The sequence below is a fragment of the Puma concolor genome, chromosome E4 (assembly GCF_028749965.1).
Source record: "Puma concolor isolate L17-30 chromosome E4, mPumCon1.1.hap2, whole genome shotgun sequence".
NCBI classification, from domain to species: Eukaryota; Metazoa; Chordata; class Mammalia; order Carnivora; family Felidae; genus Puma; species Puma concolor.
The window spans coordinates 38,601,156-38,624,293 of NC_141683.1; the positions used below are offsets into that span (position 1 = coordinate 38,601,156).

The 23,138-nt window shown below is 37.3% G+C and overlaps 1 protein-coding gene across 3 annotated transcripts in view; it reads right to left on the bottom strand.

Moving 5' to 3' along the window:
* LPGAT1 (lysophosphatidylglycerol acyltransferase 1) overlaps positions 1 to 23,138 on the bottom strand; it is a 119,673-nt gene that overhangs the window by 42,966 nt on the left and 53,569 nt on the right. For all 3 annotated transcript variants that reach the window (XM_086693393.1, XM_086693392.1, XM_086693395.1), the window contains one exon: positions 1,315 to 1,433. In XM_086693393.1, coding sequence (XP_086549519.1) covers positions 1,315 to 1,433 — 119 coding nt within the window. The remainder of the gene's footprint in view (positions 1 to 1,314; positions 1,434 to 23,138) is intronic.

A 23,138-nucleotide genomic window follows, 5' to 3' on the forward strand; every position in this document is an offset into this window, starting at 1 on the left:
TAAGATTAAAAATGTCTGTTAATTGGGGATTCTCTTTCATACAAGACCAAATAATCTAGTTTTTACAAAATTTTAATATCACAAGTAATAAATATTATTATAAATGCAAATATATTTATACAGCAAAATTAACAGTTCAAGAAAGGATTGAATTTATTCCACATTCCAGTGAGATTATGCTTCTGCTTTTCAGATAAACAAGAAAAGATTCTGCAGTAATCAAACATATTTTCCTTTACTCTCACCTCATTTTATGACCCCTCCCTGACCTACTGAGTCAAAATCTCTAGGACCTAAACACCCCAGGCTTAGTCTTGCCTTGGTGTTCTGGCCAAGAGTATTTCACTAAGGAAGAAGGCCCCTGCTTCACCACTCTAACTAGGCCACGCTTATGTCCTTGCCCCTCTACAAAGTCTTCTATGCCTATCATGGGGAGCACCCTCTCCACTGAATACTCTTCACTTTGCTACACTTTCCTCTGTTGGACTGTTCACTCCTTTACGAGGATAGTGTCTTACAGGATGGTGTTCTATCCTTGCAGTCACTGATTATGAATATGAAGCACTTAATAAACTTCTTTGATTTGCTTCTTTACTATTAGGATAAATATTAACTCCATTAATTTATACACTTTCCATTTATTTGGTTTTCTAGTAACACAACCTCTTCAACTTCTAAGGTGATAATTCTTTTAATGCTAAAGACTGAATTTGTTTTAAACCCACCCAGTTGATGGATATATTTTATCTTGACTTATTAATATAAGTCATGTAAACTGTAAAACAGTTCACACAGCCTAGTAACACTTAATAAAATGGGTGTAGTATCTTTCTGTTCAATTTCCTTTGTAAAGGAAATCCAAAATATTTACCTTTTTTCCTTCTGGCTAAAGATCCCCGAGATCATCTAATTCACGGACCTCTCTCTTAAACACTACTGCTTTTTGTGTATTTCTCAAACCAGTGATCCACCACTTCACCTCAAGACAGTCCCCGATTTGAACCATATTAACTCTGCTTTTACCTCAATTATTTTTTAAAAAAACAGCTCATTCACATTATTTTCCAGCTACTTTTTTGAAAGTCTCCAAATTCCTGTCCTGGAGCTCGAATAATATTTTGAATTATAGATTAGAATTCTAATTATAGTCAGAATTACTTAGAATTGTATGTATTTTTCTTTTTAAAATTTTCTCAATTTTCAGAAAAAGTATACATATTAAAGTTTATGTTCCAAACCGCAGTAAGATACTTGAATTGATTCTTTGTTAACCTCCCCCTTCTCCCGTCCACCTCTGCATTCAGGATGGCTTACCAGTCCTTTGTCTTGGAGGCACATCATCAGAGTGCATACATCTCCTGTTGCCTGATGATTCACCAACATTACTGCTTCATCTTTGGAAACCGCTTTAATATCATCCCCCCATTCCATCACTGTAAGAATAAAAAAGCTGTCACTTTAAAGGTTTTACATTACTAAAAACCTTATATTAGAATAACTGGTGTACATCAATGATGACACATCACCTCGCTAAAACTTCTTAAAGTCTGAACTAAGTTTATTTCCTATAAATATCAGGATGTTGATATACTGATGTAACATTTTATAGAGCACCAAAATACCCATTAAGATGTAAAATGGTCATCCTTTGATATATAAGTTCTACTTCTTAGAACTCAAATGTATCCTGCAGAAACATTTGTCCAAATAGGTAAAGATACATGCATAAGGGATACTTATTGGAACTCCAATGTTTACCAACAGGGGAACGGATAACAAAATTATGATATAATAGAAGAGTATACGTCCACTTAAAGACCAGAATGTATCTCTATGCACTAACCCAGAAAGGACCTGTTATCAAGTAAAGCAAATCACAAAACAGTATATATAGCATGATTCCACCTTTTTAAAGAAGGAATAAAATTTAAATATTATTTTATACGTTAAAAAATTCTGAGGGAATGAATTCCAAACCACTGATGTTGATCATGATTGGGAGAAGGTCTCCAGAACCCTTCAAATATACTGCATAATAAAGTGTATTTCTACTTTATAATAAAATGTGAAAACATCACAAATATATGCAAATAGTTTCATTTGAATATAAGAAAACTAATGTTTAAAATCTCCAGATGAAAAGTCATTGTACTAAAACCTATACATACACTCTGAGGAAAACAGTGGTATCTCCATGCAGGAAACTGCTTTAATATGCCTCATTTTACAGTAAATTTACTTCAGAGAAATAATATAATTGAGCATCAGTTTTACACATCAGGATTCTACGAGACAAAGCTTCTAGGGCTCCTCAAACGTCTGACATGAATTACGAGAGGCTGGTTACACATTAGTACTCACTAACCTCACACACTGCTAAAAGTAAAGAACTCAAGCCACCCATGTGTAATAATTTGGATGAACTAGGCTTGAGGAGATGTGGAGCCCACCGGCTCTGCCTCCCCCAGCCTTCTTCCTTCTCCAGTCACCCTTCATTGTCACCCCAACATAGTGGAGCTCCTCGTAAGAGTTCTCTGAGAGGCACATTGGTGGCTTGGTTGGCAAAGTGGCCAACTCTTGATTTTGGCTCAGATCCTAGGATCGTGGGATCGAGGCCTGCATCGACAGCACAGCACACAGCCTGCTTGGGATTCTCTCTCTCTCTCTCTCTCTCTCTCTCTGTCTCTTGTCTCTCTGCCCCTCCGCCACTCATTCTGTCTCTCTCTCACACAAAATAAAAAAATTTTTTAAAAAGAATGCATTTCAGAAAAGCAGTCTGTTGATTTTCCTTTCTGTTAAAACCCATCTATTCATTGATTTTAAAGACCTTCGAATTTTGTATTAAGGAAATTTTCAGCCGAGCTAAACATATAGTATTAAGTTGTAGGACCTCCTTGCAAAGTGAGGTATTCTAATCATTCTATCAGATTCAAATCTATTTTATTACCAACACTCAAATAGCCTATATACTATGTGGGAAAAATTTTTATTTAAAATTTTTTAAGTAAATGCAGGATAAAACTACACTAAAGTACATCAAATAATCCTTAAAGAATAGAGACAGAATACTGGGAGAGAGCCCAGCCCCTTGAAAAATGCAGTAGCACCAACTTTCTTACCGAGCAGACTTTCCTTTCCCAAGTTCCCAATTCAGCTCAGCTGACATGCTAACTACTGAAACACATTTAAACAGCTGCTCTATCGTACATTGCTGTGGGGAGTCTGAATTGGTACAACAGTTTGGGAAGTCAATTTGGCAATATATATCAAAACTGAGAAATGCAAAAATCTTTTTACCCAGAAATTCTACTTCTAGGAATTCATCTTGCAGATATACTTATTTATGTGCAGAATGACACATATGCAAAGCTAGTTACTGCAGCCTTGTTTGTAAGAGCAAAGAGGATAACGATTCAAAAGAGAGACTAACTCAAATTCATAGAAATTGAAAAAAATGATGGTTTCCAGGAGGGGGAAATGGAATGGTGTTGTTCAATAGTAGAGTTTCAGTTTTGCAAGATAAAAAAGTTCTGGAGATTGACTACACAATAATGTGAATATACTTAACAATGCCAAAGTATATACTTAAAAATGGTTAAGATGGTAAATTTCATGTTCTGTATCTTTCACAATTAAAACTAAAAAGGGAGCGTAAATTATTATATATCTATGCAAAGGAATATTATGAACCATAGCATCTGTATACCAATATGAAATGATATACTAAAAGTAATAACAACGAAATTCAGACCAGTGTGTCAAGGATGCCACCAGTTGAGTTTTAAAAAGGATAGAGGGAAATATGTTTGCTAAATAAAAATTCATTCTATCATGCCTTTGCTGACAACCCTTCAACAGAGACAGAGACAGACAGAGAGACAGACAGGCACACACACACACACACACACACACACACACACACACACGCATACCCCATTCTTTCATTAATGCATTATTCATTCAATAAATCAGCACCAGGAGCTGTTAGATGTCGTGGGTATAAAATAAAAAGAATAAAAGTATTATTCTTTTTTTAAATTTTTTAAAATGTTTTTTAATTTATTTTTGAGATAGAGACAGAGACAGAGACAGAGAGAGAGAGACCATGAGCAGGGGAGGGGCAGAGAGAGAGGGAGACACAGAATCTGAAGCAGGCTTTAGGCTCTGAGCTGTCAGCACAGAGCCTGATGCAGGGCTCGAACTCCTGGACTGTGAGATCATGACCCTCTGAGCTGACAAACTCATGTACTGTGAGATCATGACCTCCTGAGCTGAAGTCAGATGCCTCACTGACTGAGCCGCCCAGGCACCCCAAAATTATTATTCTAATAGCAGTTAAAGCGTTCAAAAAAAAAAGTCTAGCTTGGTTCTATAAATATTGAGCTATTAAGAGGTAATGTGGAAAGTCTTCTGGCTCCACATCTATATAAACAGAGGTTTCATAACAAAATATTCCTTTAATGTAATTTCTATCACATGAAGGGAAAATGCTAGATACCTAGGCGTGGGCCTACACAATGGGAAAGCATATAAGTGAATATAATTGCAAATAAAAAATTTTTACGTAAAATGTATCTTACCTGTTTGCTTTGTATTAGGCAGATAAATCTAGTGTGTTGGCTTATCTCAAAATTTAAATTGAATTTAGAACCCTTTGAACTGGGTTGAATAGCGTCCCCTCCCCCCCAGTTTATATCCATCCTATATCTGTAAATGGGCCCTCAACCTAAATCCAATATGACGGGTGTCCTTTAAGAAGAAGGAAATGTGGACAGAGATATACACAGGGAGAATGCCACGTGACAACAGAGGTTGAGACTGGAGTGACAGATCTACAACATAAGGACTGAGGAGACTGGAGTGACAGATCTACAACATAAGGACTGAGGACAACTACTAGAAGCAGCAAGAAGCAAGGAAGGATCCTCACCCAGAGCCTTCAGAGAGAGCACAACCATGCCGACATCTTGATTTTAGAACTTCAAACCAACAAGAACCATGAGAGAATCGATTTCTTTTGTTTGAAGCCATCCAGCTTGTACTACTTTGTTATATGATAGCAGCCCCTTGAAACTAATATACCTCAGCCGCCTCAGCTCTCCCCATCCCTTTTCTCTCTTTTCCATTCTATTCCCCCCAAGTTATAGCTTTTTTTTTCTTATCATATATAGGGAAAAAATGGCGCTGTACTTTAAACATCTAGAACATTTCAACAGACATCTAATGTTATGCATCTTATGTTATGCATTATAAATGGCTCTCAATGTTAGTTTCTACAATCCTTTCAGGGTATAATCATTAAGAGTTAATCTAATATATGTTTTATCTTACAGCCACAACTTGGCCAAAATTTCTTTCCAAACTAAATGTCAACTTATTAAGACCCACATGGGATATTAAATCAAATAAGTAAAGGTAGCTCAAACAACTTTTTTATTAAAAAATGATCCTGATAGGGGCGCCTGGGTGGCTCAGTCGGTTAAGCGTCCGACTTCAGCTCAGGTCACGATCTCACAGTCCATGAGTTCGAGCCCCACGTCGGGCTCTGGGCTGATGGCTCAGAGCCTGGAGCCTGCTTCCAATTCTGTGTCTCCCTCTCTCTCTGTCCCTCCCCCGTTCATGCTCTGTCTCTCTCTGTCTCAAAAATAAAATAAACGTTAAAAAAAATTAAAAAAAAAATGATCCTGATATAGTAACAAAGTCATCCTGAATTTTATAAAATCTAAATTTCATTCAATAAATTTAATTTCTGGGGCACCTGGGTGACTCAGTTGGTTGAGGGTCCCACTCTTTTTCTTTTAATGTTTACTTATTTTGAGAGAGAGAGAGAGAGAGAGAGAGAGAGCGTGAGCAGGGGAGGGACAGAGAGAGAGGGAGACACAGAATCCACAACAAGCTCCAGGCTCTGAGCTGTCAGCACAGAGCCCGATATGGGCACTAACTGTGAGATCATGACCTGAGCTGAAGTCGGATGCCCAACTGACTGAGACACCCAGGTGCCCCTACCGTCCTACTCTTGATTTTAGTTTGGGTCATGATCCCAGGGTCGTGGGACTGAGTCTTGCATTGGGTTCTGTGATAAGTGTGGGGCCTGCTTAAGATTCTCTCTCCCCCCCACCCACTCATGCTCTCTCTTTCTCTAAAATAAAAAACTCCAAAAAACCCAAACATATTTAATTTCCAATATTTATGGTATTCTTTTACCATACCACTATATACTTCAAAGATCACTGTTAGAAAGTCATGTGACTAACAAAATCAAGGTAAAAATGTTTGTAGAGACAAATAATTTATTATCTATGAAGTAGCTATGTTCCTCAGTTCAAACCTTGCTATACCAGAAAAAGTAAGTATAATAATGGAGTCAATATCTTAACCAAGGAATAGAATTATGTGCATGTTAAAGAATAGAAGCTATGGATGCCTGCCAGTTCTTACACTGTACTTGATTGAAAGAACAAAAATATTTTAACACACTGTTCTATGAAATGTATTCTCAAAAAAGAACTGGGTCAGGTCTACTATTTCCAAAGGGAATGAAGGACAACTGAATAAAATCTGGAAGAAACTTCTCTAGTTGTAACTGAATTTTTAAAATTCTTGTTAAAAATGAAAGTCAAAGATCATCACCTACCACCCACCACATACACACACTTGCTCTCTCTCTCTCTCTTTCTCTTTCTAACTTAACAATAAACCTCCCCTAAAAGTTATAGACTAGTATTGATCAGGATAGTTCACATCTCAAAAAGAAAATAAAAACAATAAGAATCCACCACAAATTCCTTAAAAACAGTGATGCTAAAGCCATTATACTGACTCATAAAACAGAATTAATCTGAGGAAGGAAGGTTACTTAACATTTAAAAAAAACCTCACAGACTATAAACTACAAAAGGTAAATTTTACTGTAATTTATTTACTGCAAATTATACTGCGATAAGCCAGACTAAAAAACACATGCACAAATTTAGAAGACATGACTTTTTAATATGTTCTTTGAGTCAGTCAGTGAATAAACTCATACAGAAATCGAAAATCTTTTTTGGATATAAATAAGTCCTAAGTGGATAACAGAGTACCGAAGAATCAAAAGAACAGAAACCAATGAAATCAATAAAATAGAAAACAAAAAAAATAGAGAAAATCAATAAAATCAAATGGAGCTCTTTAACAAAGTCAATGCAGTTTTATAAACCTCTAGCAAAACTAACCAAAAACTCCCCAAATTATCAACATCAGGAATGATAGACAGGGCATCATTACACATACCACAAAGACTTTAAAAAATTAAGGGTATATTATGAGCAACTTTGCAAACACAAATTTGACATTTTTGAGTGAAATGAACCAATTCCTTGAAAACCACAAACTGACAAATTCATTGAAGATTAAGTAAATAATCTGAAAGTCTATTTCTATGAAAGAAATTGATTTACACAGGCAAGAACCTTCCAAAAAATAATTCTTCTGGCTCAAATGGTTATCACTGGCATATTCTACTAAACATTTAAGAACACCAATTCTAAAAAATCTCTTCCAGAAAACAGAACACATTCAAGTTTATTTTATGAGACCACCATTACCCTGATACCAAAACCAGAAAAACACAAGACTATAGACTAATATACATTAAAATCCTCAACAAATATTAGTAAGTGGAATCCAACAGTATACACCACAACCAAGTAAGATTTATCACAGGAATGCAAGGTTGGTTCAGTATCAGAAATCAATGAATGCAATCCACCATGTTAACAGTCTAAATAAGAAAAACCTTCTGATCATATTGCTCTGGTCTGAATGGTCTGAATGGTCTGAATGGTTGTGTCTCCCTAAAATTCTTTTGTTGAAATCCTAACCCCCAAAGGTGATGCTAATAGTGGGGTCTTTAGAGGTAATTAGGTCACAAGGGTGTGGCCTTCATGAATGGGATTAGTGTCCTTATAAAAGAGATTCCACAGAGTTCTCCAGCCCATTCCACCATGTGAGGGCACAGTGAGAAGGACACAGAGAGCGCTCTCACCAGAAAATGATGGCACCTTGATCCTGGACTTGCCACTCTCTAGAACTGTGAGCAATAAATGTCTGTTGTTTATAAACCACCCAGACTATGATATTTTGTATAGCAGCCTGAATGGACTAAGACACATATGAATTGATGCACAAAAAGCATTTAACAAATTTCACTATCCATTCATAATAAAAATGCTTAGTAAATTAAGAATAGAAAGGAATTTCCTCAATGTAATAAAGTGTTTCTACCCAAAACCCAAGGCTAACATAATATTTAGTAGTAATTATATACTAATGTTTTATCCATAAGATTCAGAGCGGGGCAAGGATATCAAACTCCTTTTTCTTACTTCACAGTATTCCAGAAGGCCTAGCCAATTCAATAATGCAAGAAAAAAAAAAGTCCTACAGGTTGGAAAGGGAGATAAAACTGTTCATATTCACAATGGCATGACTCTATGTAGAATATCCCAACTAATCTAAAAAAAGCTTTCATTATTAATTAGAGTTTAATAAAGTTGCATGATGGGGCTCCTGAGTGGCTCAGTTGATTAAGTGATCTTGGCTCAGGTCATAGTTTGTAAGATCAAGCCCCGTATTGGGCTCCACACTGACAACATGGAACAGGTATGGAATTCTCTCCTTCTCTGCCCCCACCCCATTTGTGCTCTCTCTCAATCTCTCTCAAAATAAATAAACTTAAAAAAAATAAAGTTCCAGGATACAAAGTCAACACACAAAATATCAATCTTTTTTATACTTGAAATGAACAAGAGGAAATAAAAAAATATTTAAATCCCATTTATAATAGTTCAAAAATATACTTAGATATAAATTAAAACATATAAATGGATATATATGCTAAAAACTATAAAACATTGATGAAAGAAATCAAAGAAGACCAAAATGAAATGAATATCACGTTTGTGGACTGAAAGATTCAACACAGTAAAAAGCCAATTCTCCCACAAATTAATCTACAAATATAATTTAATTCTAATCAAAGTCCCAGTAAGAATTTTTTCAGATACAATTAGATTTACTGATTTATAAAGTTTATTATAAATAAAGGCCAACAAACTAGAATAGCCAAAATAAATTTGAAAAAGAAGAATAAACTTGGAGGAATCATACTACCCAATTTTAAAACTCACTATTAAGCTGCAGTAATCAAGATGGTGTGGTACTGGTGAAGGGAAAGACACATAGATCAACAGAACAGAAAAGAGAATCTAGAAATAGAACACACAAATATGACTAAGTGATTTTTGACAATGGTGTAATGTTGATCCCATGGAGAAACAAATAGTCTTATCAACAAACAAAATTACAAAAGTATGAAACCTCAACCCATACCTTATACAACAAATAATTCAAAACAAATAATTCAAAACAGATCAGAGAGCTAAATGTAAAACTCAGAACTACAAAACCTCTAGAAGAACACTTAGGAGAATATCCATCATCCAGGTCTAGGCAAAGTGTTCTTGGACATAACATGAAAAGCACAATTCATAAAAGAAAAAAACCAGTAAATTGGACTTCATCAAAACTTAAACCTTTTGCTAGGCAAAAGATACTGGTAAGGGGATGAAAAGACGGGGAGAAAATATAGACAATCACATAGCCAACAAAGGATTGGCATCTTTGTATCCAGAATATATAAAGAACTTTGAAAACTCAACAGTAAGATAACAAACCACCCAATTAAAAACCAGCCAAAAAAGTCAGACGCTTCACCAAAGAGGATATAAGATTGGCAAACAACCATATGAAAAGATGTTTAACACCATTAATCATTAGGGAAATACAAATTAAAACCATGATGAGCAACCTTAAACATTGATTAGAATGACCATAATTAAAAATACTGTTAATACTGAGTTTTGGCAAGGATAAAAAAAACAAACAAACCCTGGAACTTATAGATACTGCTGTTGGAAATACAGAGTGGTATAGCCATTCTGGAAACAGTTTGGCAGTTTCTCATAAAGTTAAAAAGACACTTACCACATGGCCCAGGAATATGGGTATTCACCCCAGAGCAGGGGCCAGCAAACTTCTTCTGTAAAGGGCCAACCATTAAGTGTTTTAAGCTTTGTAGGCCACATAGGGTCTCTGTTTTATATTCTTCTTTTGTTGTTGGTTTTTACAAACCTTCACAAATGTAAAAGCCATTCTTAGCTCATAGGGCCATGTAAAAACAAGCAACAGGAAATTTTGGCATATGGGGCATAGTTTGTTTACTCCTACCCTAGAGAAAGGCAACTTATGTAATACAGAAACTTGAACATGAACATTAATACTGCCATTTTTCATAATTGTTAAAAACTGGAAACAGCCCAAATGTCCTTGATAGCTGAATGGATATAAGCTGTGGTACATCCATTCAATGGAATATTACTCAGCAACAAACAAGAACATTCTAATGATACATGCAACAATTTGGATGGCTTTCACAAGCATGCTGAGAGAAGAGGCCCATCTCAAAATGTTCCATTTATATGACACTCTCAGAAAGACAAAATTAGAGTGAAGGAGAACATATCTGAGTTTGTCAGGGGTCTAGAGGTAGGGGGAGACTGTGATTACCAAGGATAATGATTACTGCAGCATGGCAGACTTACGAATGAGTTTTGTTCTGTTCTTTTTCCTTTATTTTTTATATTGTTCTGTTTCTCCAAATTTTCAGCATTTGACTTATTACTTTTGTAATTAAGAGAGTTCCCCTGCTCCCCAAGAACAAAGTAATAATGAAAGCTTTTACTAATACACTGCACTCTTATTTGTTTCTTTAATGTTCATTATGTCACATACACTAACAACCTCTCCCCCAAAGCAGCCTGGTCCAAATTTATTTTGTTAAATCACTGAGAGTCAAAGTAGCAAGACTTACATCTTAAGTTTTTTTTTTTTTTTCTAGTATGTTCTAATAAAAGTACTTCACTCTATGCAGAATCCTCAGTTTGCTCAGTTTTGTTTTCTCAACCTTTTATAATTTTTGACATTTTTAAGATTTTATTTATTTTTGAGAGAGAGAGAGAGAGAGAGAGAGAGAGAGAGAGAGAGAGAGAGGAAGAGAAAGGGAGGGGAAGAGAGAGGGAGAGAGAGAATCCCGAGATGGCTCCATGTTGTCAGCACAGAGCCCCATGTGGGTCTCTAACTCATGAACTGTGAAACCACAACCTGAGGTGAAATCAAGAGTTGGACGCTTAACTGAATGAGCCACCCAGGCGCCCCTATTTTCTCAACCTTTTAAATAGCTTCTTTCATTTACCTATACTAAATACAATTAACACTATACTAAATCAGAGATCAGAACTTAAATCAAAGTTACTTTAATTTGATTCCACTGGGACAGTTTAAGCAACAGAATTCAGTAATATCTGCCTCAGATTCCTGAAATGAGTAATTAGAAGAAGGGAAAATCTAACTTCTAAAGATTATACCAAATTGCCAGGAAATAAGTGTGCAGTGTAGGTACTTTTTTGCTTTGCTACTAGAGCTTTAAATAGTTTTAGAATCAGACCATTAAAAATGGTGGGGGTCTTAGGGGCACTGGGTGGCTCAGTTGGTTAAGTGTTCAACTTCAGCTTCAGATCTGTGTCTCCCTCTCTCTCTGCCCCTCCCCCGCTCATGTTCTTTCCCTCTCTCTCTCTCAAAAATAAGCATTAAATTTTTTTTTTTCAAAAATGGTAGGGGGTTGATTTTAGAAAGCTTAGAACTAGGAAGGAATTTAGAGATAGCTGGACCCAAATCTCTCCCCTCACAGGTATTTTAAATCAAGTACAAGAAACAGAACTCTTAGGCTGCTTCTTGCCTGACCAAATTAGTTGCAAAGAAAAACATACAGATGGTAAGTATAATTAATTTACATCACCTCCTGCTCACTATCCCCCAAAGCACTGTTTCCTGTATTCATTCATTCAACTAGTTTTATTCTTTTCATAGAGAAACAGGGTTCTACCACTGTGGGAGACATAAAGGTAAACTGGGGTTCCATCATGAAGAAATTAACTCATGAATACAGTGGGAGGAATCATACTACCCAACTATCTGAGCTTAGCAAAAATAAAAGAGAGACAGAGAGAGAGAAGAAGTACAAGGTGAGGGAAAAGAGAAGTGAGAAAGACCGAAACAGAGAACATACTAAATGGTATAGGCAATTCTGCCTGCCTTTCCAGTCCACAGAAGTAAGCCCTTGTGTAAGCTTGCGACCAGAGCCATGAATCTGCTATTCCTGGTCATTCCACCTCTCATGTGCCCTCATGTCATACCATCATCCCATTCACCAGCTCTCAATAAGCTGTATTTTAGTTTTTTAAAAGATACATTTTCTTCAATATAAAACATAAGCAAACTTTCCAATTGATGTAACATGATCCCCGCCCTCAAGAAGTTTGCTCACTTATTGAGAATAAAAGACACACTGGGGAATAATGCATTATCTATGAAAATATGTACCACAGGTGGCAGGAGGAGGAGAAATCACTGTGAGCTAACACACAAAGGGAAGAGATACCAAAGACACATGGGAACACAACCTAGGTAGACGCCTTCTGGGACAGATAGCTGGTACTTTAAAGAATGAAAAATAAGGTTATATCTGTAAACCTGAGGTCAGATAACAGATACACTTTTTAAAAAAATTTTTTTAATGTTAATTTTTATTATTTTTGAGAGAGAGATAGAGACAGAGACAGAGCACGAGGTAGGGAGGAACAGAGAGAGAGGGTGACACTGAATTCAAAGCAGGCTCCAGGCTCTGAGCTGTCAGCACAAAGCCCGACATGGGGCTCGAGCCTAAGAACCTCACAATCATGACTTGAGCCGAAGACAGGGGAAGTCAGACGTTTAACTGACTGAGCCACCCTGGTGCCCCTAAGCAATGGGACTGTGTTAAAATAGACAGCACATGCCCCACTCCCATCTCTGGGAATGTGAACCCAGATTACCATATTCTACAACTTTTTAAGTATAATTGGAAATTTGAGAGTTTTTGTGAAAGGTGAAGAAAGAGGACCTTAACACTAAAGGAAGTTTCCTGAGCAAGCGAGAAGGAATGGAATCCAAACAAAGGGACAGGCTCTTGATAGAAAAAGGACATTCTGCACTGTAACTGGAAGAATAAAAGAAAGGCTCACCAAAAGATAAGGCTGAGCAGCAGGCCTGAGCCAGGTTATTAAAGCACCAAGTTTTTGAATATTATCTTATAAACCACAGAAAGCCAGCGGGGAAAAGAAACTGGCCATATGTGGGATGGAGGAAAGGAATGAAGTTGTTTGTTAAATGGGGGTATTTTTTTAGGATGGAATGTCTGTAGTATCTTTATATCTTGGAAGACAAGGGCAAAGATAGAAGGAGCCTATAATTAGTGAGAAGTAAGAGAGATGGGATTTTTGCTTTGGGTAAGAAACTATCTCCGGATGAATGAAGGTGTCAAGAAATTGGGGGGCGGGGGGGTAGAGAAAAGGGAAGAGTCTCCAGAGCATAGTCCCAGGCCACCACCCAAACCCATGGCAAAGAGGCAATGAGAGGAGTTAAAAACTAACCTAGGAGAGAGAACTGCTCAGAAACTTATCACACATGTAGATATCCTAAGTGCAGCTGAACTAGACAAAAGTGGGGATTCCCCTAAAAATGAAAGAGAAGAAAGCAAATGTAAGCACTCATACCAGCCAAGCGCCCAAGAGGTCTTAAGCAAACAAATTCAGCCTTGGAACTAATGTAGCCTCTGGTTGGAGGCTTGACCATATTCCCAAACTTTGAAATCTAGGATAGTAAAAGAAGTAACTACTAAAAGTATAATCAAATGAGAAACTAATTAATTATACTGCATATTAGTAAGATTTTTTGATTTTGAGGAACTTTCATTCATAGTCTGTCAGTTGTTAGAGCAGCCCCATAAGGCACACAAGCCAGGTATCGGTCTTACTTAAAGCTAGGGATCAGAGAAGATATTGTACGAGGTAATACGATAAGCACTGTAAACCTGACTGAAATCCAGGTCTGCTGGTTCCTGACACCAAAGCATAGATAGCCCCTGTCTACGCAGATTACTAAGCATTCAACTAAAAGGGAGGTATGCTATGTTTTCATGGTATAATGAAAGCCGCATGGGCAGAAGACCTTCATTCACAGACCAGCTCTGTCCCTTGCTAGCTCCGTCACCCACACTGAATGAGTTACTTAACCTCCCACCAGTCTTTATTTCCTCACTTATTTAGTAGGACTGATATGACCTCCCTCTGAGGATGGGTTTCAGTATTTAATTAAGCCACGTGAGAGCACCTGCTAGAAGGTCTAGCACATCGTACTCCAGGTAAGTTTCTCTTCTCACTGGAGGCATAATCAGTTATATATGGTTTGCACAGAAGTTAGCCTCCTTGATACAGAATTCAGTAGAAAGGCTTGGGAAAAACTTGGCTTTTCTTTTAAAATAGTGAGTCTTATCAGAAGATAAAGAGTTTCTAAAGGAAGCAGAGAAACCAGCTCAAAAAACAAACCCTAAAGAATCTAAGGCCATGAGAAGAAAACAACACCATTTCAAGATTCAGTGGTAATAGCATGATGAATATAAGAACATGACATAAGAGGAGAGGGGTGCCTGGGTGGCTCAGTTGGTTAAGTGTCTGACTCTTGATTTTGGTTCAGGTCATGATCTCACGGTTTGTGAGTTCAAGCCCCACGTTGGGCTCCACACTGGCAGCGTGGAGCCTGCTTGGGCTTCTCTCTCTCTTCTCCTCTGTCTCTGCCCCTCCTCTACTCGTGCTCTGTATCTCAAAATAAATAAATAAACTTAAATTTTAAAAAAAAGAATATGACATAAGAGGAGAGAATAGGGACTAATAACTAGAATACACTGTAGGTGTAAGGTGCTTCTCACTGAGCAAAGAGTTTAAACCTGGAGTCCATGGAGTCCATACATGGACCTCAGAGTTGTGAACCCTTTGAAACTGTAAAACTGTGAGCATGTGCAAAGGTGCTATGGTAAATCCAAAAATGCCCACCCTCCACCCCACAAGACATCCACATCAAATCCCTGGAACTTGTGAATAAAGGATCTTGAGAGGAACTTATTCTGGGTTATCCAGATGGCCCTAAATCAATGATAAGTGTCCTTATTACAGACACACACAGAACACAGAAGAGGCAGCAATGTGACCCCAGAGGCAGAGGCTGGAGTGATGCAGCCATAAGTCCAGAAATGCCTACAGCTACCAGAAGCTGGAAGAGGCAAGGAATGTCACCTGGAGTCTCTGCCCTTTTGGCACCTTGACGTGAACTTCTGGTCTCCAGAAATATGCATGAATAAATTTCTGTTGTTTTACACGCTTCTGGAGTAACCTGCCATGGCAGTCATAGGAAATTAATACAGGTGCACTGTTCTAGGGGGTGTGCCCATAACTTTTATCAGACTCTAAAAGCAATTCTTATGAATCCCAGTAGGTAAAACAACTACTACTGTAGAGGACAGAGCAAAACTGTCTATAAACAGATGAACTGGAAATTTTTTAAAAACCTACAAAACAAGTCACTACTTGGATATGGTCCCATAGTTGGTACATGTTGAAGTAAGAAAATAAGAAGCTGTCCTCTGGCATCTAATCCAATATCCACTTCATTAGCTCTTGGAGTTTAACCCTACAAAATTCATGAAAGAACAGTGACTCCCAAACAACTAAACAGCTTATTAAAAATACAGGTTCCCAGGTTCCATCTCAATGTACTGAATCAGAATCTCCAGGATGGAGGAAACACACATACCTAAAGCTCCTCTGATAATTCAGATGTGCAGACAAATTTGGGAACTACTGCTATAGGGCAGGGGTCAGTAAACCTTTTCTGTAAAGGGTCAGATAGTAAAGATTTTAGGCTATTAAGGCCAAGAGGCAATATTGAGTATATTACATAGGTATTTCCATAACAAATTTGTTTGCCAACATATTTCTACAAATTTTTGGTGGACAAAATTAAAAATATAAAATTGAATACAACTTTTGCAATACAAGTCTACAACAAATAAGAACCACGGAATTCTCTCTTGGGAGGAAGTAACATTTCACTTAATTGGGATTCAAAGTGTTTCCTATCAGACTGACTGCAGATGGTGGTGTGTAAAAACCAGGATCTGGAGATTTACAAAAGGAACAAGTCATGGGCTGGATTTGGCCCAAGAGCTGCAGCCTGGCCCAAGAAAGGTAAAAGGAAGAAGAACTACAACCCTGCCCTTAAGAAACTGACAAATTAAAGAGACAGGAACAGCAAAAGTAAAGCACAGTGAAAAACCTGAAGCGGAATTCTGCATGTTTTATTTGTGGGGCAGTATATCCTAACTGTTTCAAACACAAACGGTCTTTATTAATGTCAGAAAATATGGCAGGTATCTATACAGTAGTTCTTCTACCACTGAGTGAAAATCTCCATAACAAAAAGCAACAACAAAATGTCTATGATGCTTTTAAGGGATTTATTAATTAAAACAGCAGCTACATATGTTTGGAAAATATTAACACATATGTACAAGACACATCATTTATTCGTCCACAGACAGCGCTTAACACACATATGGATTCTTGACCCTGAGAGAACTCTGAAGCAGTGCAGCCCAACAGGTAGGAACACAATTACAGAGTAGATGGCAAAGTGGTTCAGAAAGAAAGTTAACAGTGGAGGCTATAGTGGGTGGAGGAGGGGGACTGTAGCCGGCGCGCCAAGGGCACAAGGGGTGAAAGCGCCTGGTGTGGGGATCCCAAACAGACCAGGTCCGTTAACTGGCAGTGACAAAACACAAAGGCAGAGAGACGAGTGGTGGTGAAGCAAGAAAGGAATTTATATCAGAGAGGCCAACACCAGGAAAACAGCGGACAGTCTCAAAGACTGTCTCCAAAATGTCGAAAATACTTCCAGGATTACGTAAGGCAAATGTGGGGCAAAGAAGGGTAGGTACGTGCAGGTAGGCAGTGAAGGTTAAATTGATCATCCTCTTGGGGTCAATCGTGGATGGGGGTCTTGCTGGCTCAGGGCAGTCTTTGTTGCTTGAGGGCGTAATTTTGGTTCCCCTCGGGGGATGCTTTGCCCTCAGGGTCTTCTGCCTGAGCCAAGAGATAAGCTAGAAAGAAAAACCCAACTAAAAAGTTTGAGGTCAAAAGGGAGGAAGCCAAAGTCCTCTTTCGGGATGTCAGGGGTTTACGTAAGTAGGTAGAAATTTTCAAGAAAACTGAAGAACAGATTTGAGGGTGTTCAAACACACACACATACAACCACAGACCCAAAATGATTGTCATTTAGACCTAGTTCTCAAACTGGTGCCTAATATGTAATCTAACTGCAGTTCCAACCTCCCCCAGAAATGTAGTCTTAACCTGGTCAGCCAGGAATTTTTCAGTCTGCACCAATGAGCCTGTCACGCACTCTGGGTTCTCTCTATCCCCTAAGGAAAGATGAGGTAATGTGCATAAGACACCTTGCCTTAAAAAAAAAAAAAAAAAAAAAAAAAAAGACAGCTTGCTAGGAACTTTCTTGCCCCGCCCCTCCCCCCCAACTACAAAATCGTCCCATTTTTGTACAAATCCTGGGAACACCTCCCTACCTGCCAGATGGGCTGCTGCTGACTCACAAATTATTTAATAAGGCCAATTAGATCTTCAAATTTACTTGAACTTTGTTATTTAACAGGGGAGAGGAAGAACATCAATGAGAGAATGAAGAAGGGTTGAGGGAGAGCAGCCTGAGTAATAAGAGCTCAGAACGGACCAAATTATGGAGACGCCGCATCACCATCTGTCTCTGCCACCAGAGCCAACGGTTAAGTGCTTTCCATGAATTGTATTGAACCCTGGTAAGTATGCCCTCATTCAATCTCCTCTAAGAATAGTTTCCTAAACATCTGAGTTGTGTAAGTAAATGACCATGGTTTCATCATGAACTACTCTAAGTGGTTCAAAATCTAGACTTTTCCATCTTAAAAAATTTAAAAAAAAATTGAAAAGCCTTCTCTTGACCCAATTTCTCTCCTGCAACTATGCAACTATTGCCCTCTATTCTTTGACAGCCAGACTTTTGGTAAGTCACACGTTCATGTTTCCATTAGACCTCCTCCCATTTGTCATCACCTCCAATGCACTACAATCTAGTTTCCACTCCTACCACCTCGAAGAAGCTGCTCCTGCCAAATGCAGTAAAAGAATAAATCAGCTCTGATCTTACAAAACAGACTGTCAGCAGCATTCACCCAGCCCTTCCCTTGAAACGCTGCTGACTTCTGCCACCACATTCCTAGGGCAGGCACACCTTTGGCTTCTCTAGCCTTTCCTTCTGAGGCTCAAGCATCCCGCTCTCCCCAACCTCCAAAATGTCAGCATTTCCTCAGTCTGGTCCTGGGCGTCTCATCACTCAGTATTTACAATCTCTCTAGGTGACCTCCTTCAGCCTCTGGCTTTAAATACTATTGCTAATTTCCCAATTCTTCCTTCTAGCTCAGGTTTCTCCTGGTGTTTTGGACTGTATATCCATTTACAGTGCAGAGCTCCACTAAGGTGCTTCTCATCCTACCCCATGCCAAATTTTTATCTTTCCTCTCAACGTTGCCTCTTCTGAGATTCCGCATCTACCCAGCAGCTCACACTGGAAACCCTGTCATCCCTGTCACCTGCCCTTCTACTACATCCTCTATGTCCTATCGCTCAGAAACTCCTGACCATCTTCCTCCTATAAAACTCTCCAATTGGTTCACTTCTTTCCATCTCTACTGCCATCACCTAGACCAGGCTACTGTCACCTCACCCGGATAAAGTGAGAATCTTCCCAAGGGCATCCCCTGCACACCCTCACTTTCTCTAATCCATTTCCACAAAGCAGGCAGAGTACAGAATTACAAATGTGAATCTGATTCCGTCATTCCCTTACTTAAAATCCTTGAATAGTTTCCTCTTAGGATAAATTTCAAAATCCACAACACGCGCTACATGACCTCAATGGACTTGGCTTCCTCAGCTTCCCTTCATCCCCCAGCCCTGCTCCTCTCTGTCACATTCACTCCATGCTGCAGCAACCTGGCCCTCCTTACTCCCACAGCCCCTACACTTTTCTCTGCAGCCCTTTTCACAGTTGTGATCACACGGTTACCATGTGACTCCTGTTGTCTCCCACAGAAAAAGTCAACTGCAGAAGAACAGGGGCAGTGCTGTTTTATTTGCCACCGTTCCCCCACCACCAGCACAGTGCCTGCAGAGGAGGCAGTCAGAACACTGTTAAACATAAATTGCTTTGAAGATTTCATAACTTATAAACATCAACACTAGTTAATATTTCAGCTGGACTATGGCTTAAATTACTAATGATAAATTATTTTTATTTCTTGATTAGAGAACTTTATTGAGCTATACTATTAACTACACTTGAGTGTTGTCAAATGTATTTCTCAAACTATCCCATGTTAGCTTTTATTCATTTAGACATGCTTTTCCCCAGAGATTAACACAGCTGTTCTCCTAGGCATTAATATAATAATAATATTATTATTACTATTATTATTTATAGAATAACAAATACCATGCTATTCACGTTACACTTAAGCTTCATATGAGATAAATATAACCTCCATTTTTACAGGTGGTAAAACTAAGGCTCAGATAAGTAAGTAGCTTGAAATTACACAACTAGCAAGTGGTGGTGGCAGGAACTAAATTCCTACTAACTCAAAAGTCAAGGACTTTTTCTAATATATCATGCTATCTCTAACATCACACTTACTTAGCAATATCTATTATTTGTTAAAAATACATCTGTATATAAGTATCTGAGGCCTAAAATTTCTTTAAATGATTCAGTTTTGAAATTACTGCCCTGGGGGGATGGGTAAAATAGATAAAGTGGACCAAGAGAATACTTATCATGATGAGTATTGAGTAATGTATAGAATTTGTTGAATCATTGTATTGTACACCTGAAACTAATACAACACTGTATATTAAGTATACTTCAATTAAAAAAAGTAAAATAAAAATAAAATGACTGCCCAACTCAGTCTGTCATATACAAAAAGCAATTTTATTCCACCCATAAAAAACAGCCTGCAATTCTTATTGAAAATGACACCCTTGTTCTTTATCTATGTAATCCATACTTTATTCTACAAAATAAATTTAGCTTCCAGTTAATTTTCTTCTCTACAAGGAACTAACTTAACTTTAAAAAATGGAACCATCACCTAAAGGGAAAATGCGCATACTGATCTCTTTTTCAGAAAACTTTGCACCTGGTACATTTTGGACACACAGTTCATAGCAAACTCAAGTATTCCCAAAGGCATCTATAAAAAATAAAAACTATGTCCAAAATCCTTTTGGTTGGAATTAATCTAGATCATACTCTCTAGCACAGTATCTTACAAATTAATAACTTTACTAACTGGCAGCAGGCAGTCAATAAATATTTGATTGATCGATCACACAAGATACAACTGAAGTTCTGTTTCCTTGAGAGAGCAAACTGGAAATAGTTATTCCCTATAACCATATTTCTAAGACAACTACTAGTAAAACACATAACTAGGAAGCATCTCCTCAATAAAGAGGTAGGAAGGGGTCACTTAATAACCCAAATCTGAATACTAATTCATACTGATTCCAATCAATTCCAGTTGATTTTCAACAAGGGTGCCAAGATCGTTCAATGTGAAAGGAACAGTGTTCTCAACAAACACTAGGACAACTGGATATCCACAAACAAAAAATGAAGTTTGGACCCTTATGTTACATCATATAGGAAAATTAACTCAAAATAGATCAAAGACCTAAATATAAAAGCTAAACTCAAAAGGTAGCCTAAGTGTAAATCTTCATGATCTTGAATTGGGCAATGGTTTCTTAGATACGACACCAAAAGTATAATCAACCAATGAAAAAACAGATGGTGTAGTATACAGAATATAGAAAGAAACTTAACAATAAGTTTCAATAAAAAGACAGTAAGAGATAAATAACCCAACATAAAAATGGGCAAAGGATTTGAATAGACATTTCTCCAAATATACACAAATGGCTAATGAACAAATGAAAAAATGCTCAACATCATTAGTCATCGGAGAAATGGAAATCTAAATTATAATTACATACACTAGGATGGCCAAATTAAAAGGACAACAAAAGCCCAGAAAATAATAAATATTAGTGAAAATGTGAAGAAATTGGAACTCTTCTACATTGCTGGTGGAAATGTACAAGGGGACAGCTGCTATGGAAAACAATTTGGCAGTTCCTCAAAAAGTTACACATAGAATTATCATATGACTTCTAGTCCAAAAGCAATTTGACTTCTAGGTCCAAAAGAATTGAAAACATATGTTCACACAAAAACTTGTACATGAACGTTCATCGCATTATCCACAATAGCTAAAATATGGAAACCCAAATATGCACCAACTGATGAATGTATAAACAAAATGTAGTCTATCCATACAATGGAGTATTATTCAGCCATACAAAGGAATGAAGTACTGACATGTTACAATATGGATGAACCTTGAAAACATTATGCTAAGTGAAAGAAGCCAGGCACAAAAGACCACATATTATACAATTCCATTTATATGAAACATCCAGAATAGGCAAATCCATAAAGACAGAACACAGATTAATGGTTGCCAGGGCTTGAAGGGAACAGGAAGTGGGGAGTGACTGCTAATTGGCTTGGGTTTCTTTTGGGGGTGATGAAATGTTCTGGAATTAGTCAGTGCTGATGGTTATACAATCTTGTGACTATACTAAAAAGCACTGAATTGTACATTTTAATACAGTGAATTTTATGCTATGTGAATTATACTTCAATTTAAATATATACATTATATATTCTTAACACTAAATCCATACTGATCATAGTTTAGTCCTCTGATGATTCAGAAACATCTTGATGTATTTAACTTTACAGATGTTTTTTCCCTTAAAGTGCCAAATAATGCAACAAGCTTCGAATTAACAGCATATGCAAAACATGTCTTATGTACATGATTCACAATGGTTTCTTAAAGTTTAATGAGTAGAAAAAAAGTTTACAGAAGGTGCTATGCTAGCAAACTTTATCAGATCTATTAAACCCTAAGAAAAAGTATAACTTCATAACTAAAATTTATGCATGCTTTTTACAATACTAGTTTTTAACTATCTTACTATAATTTAGAGATACAGAAATCAACTGGGCTTGCCTTGTTCTTCATATTTCAAAATATGAAAAGCAAAGGGAAGGAATTTTAATAATCTAGATTTTATACGATTATATTCAGAAGATGAAATGAAGGTTCTATTAATTAATGAGTGTACAAATAGTAGGAAACACTTCACTAGCTTAGAAATATAGTACATGAATTGAAAAACCTTGTGGCCACAGTTCTTACTAATGGCACTTCATTTTTTAGTTCCCATCACATGCCTCTGCTACATGAAATCCACAGCCGAGGTCTCTAACAAACTTTCAGTTTTCAATGATAGAACTCATGAGTTTATAGGCACTTGTAAGGCATATACATGCAAAACTATCAAATGCCTACCAGAAAGAGACTAGTAATTGTTATTTGAGGTTCCATTTTGTTTTGTTTTAAATGAACATCATCTATGCCTCTGGGATGTAGGCAGGTAATGTAAATGAGCAAAGCAGGCCCAGAGGAAGACAAGGAAGGAGTGGGATATCTCAGGTGAACTAGAGATCCCAGGCCCCATCTAAAGGAGGTGGCCATCACTTAGCTCCAGCAAACTGCTGCCAGACAGGAATAAGGACCCAGCACAGCTGGAATTCCAATTTCCCAAGGAAGTTTTGGTTTTATTTTTTATGTTCTGTGAAATCTCCCTAATTTCAAAATGTTGAGAACTAATTTAAAAAAAGTTGAAATAGTGCAAAGGGCCAATAAAGAACATCAGCTATAGAATATGGCCACGAGTTTGTAAACTCTGAAAAGAAACTCTTGAAACTAGTTTATAACAAACTACAAATACACTATAACAGATTTAATATATAATATACTTTATATAACTAATATATATTACACATATGCTCAATATATAATGCATGTAATATATTCTAAATATACTTACTGAGGTTTGAGGAGCATGAATACAAAAGTTTGTCCA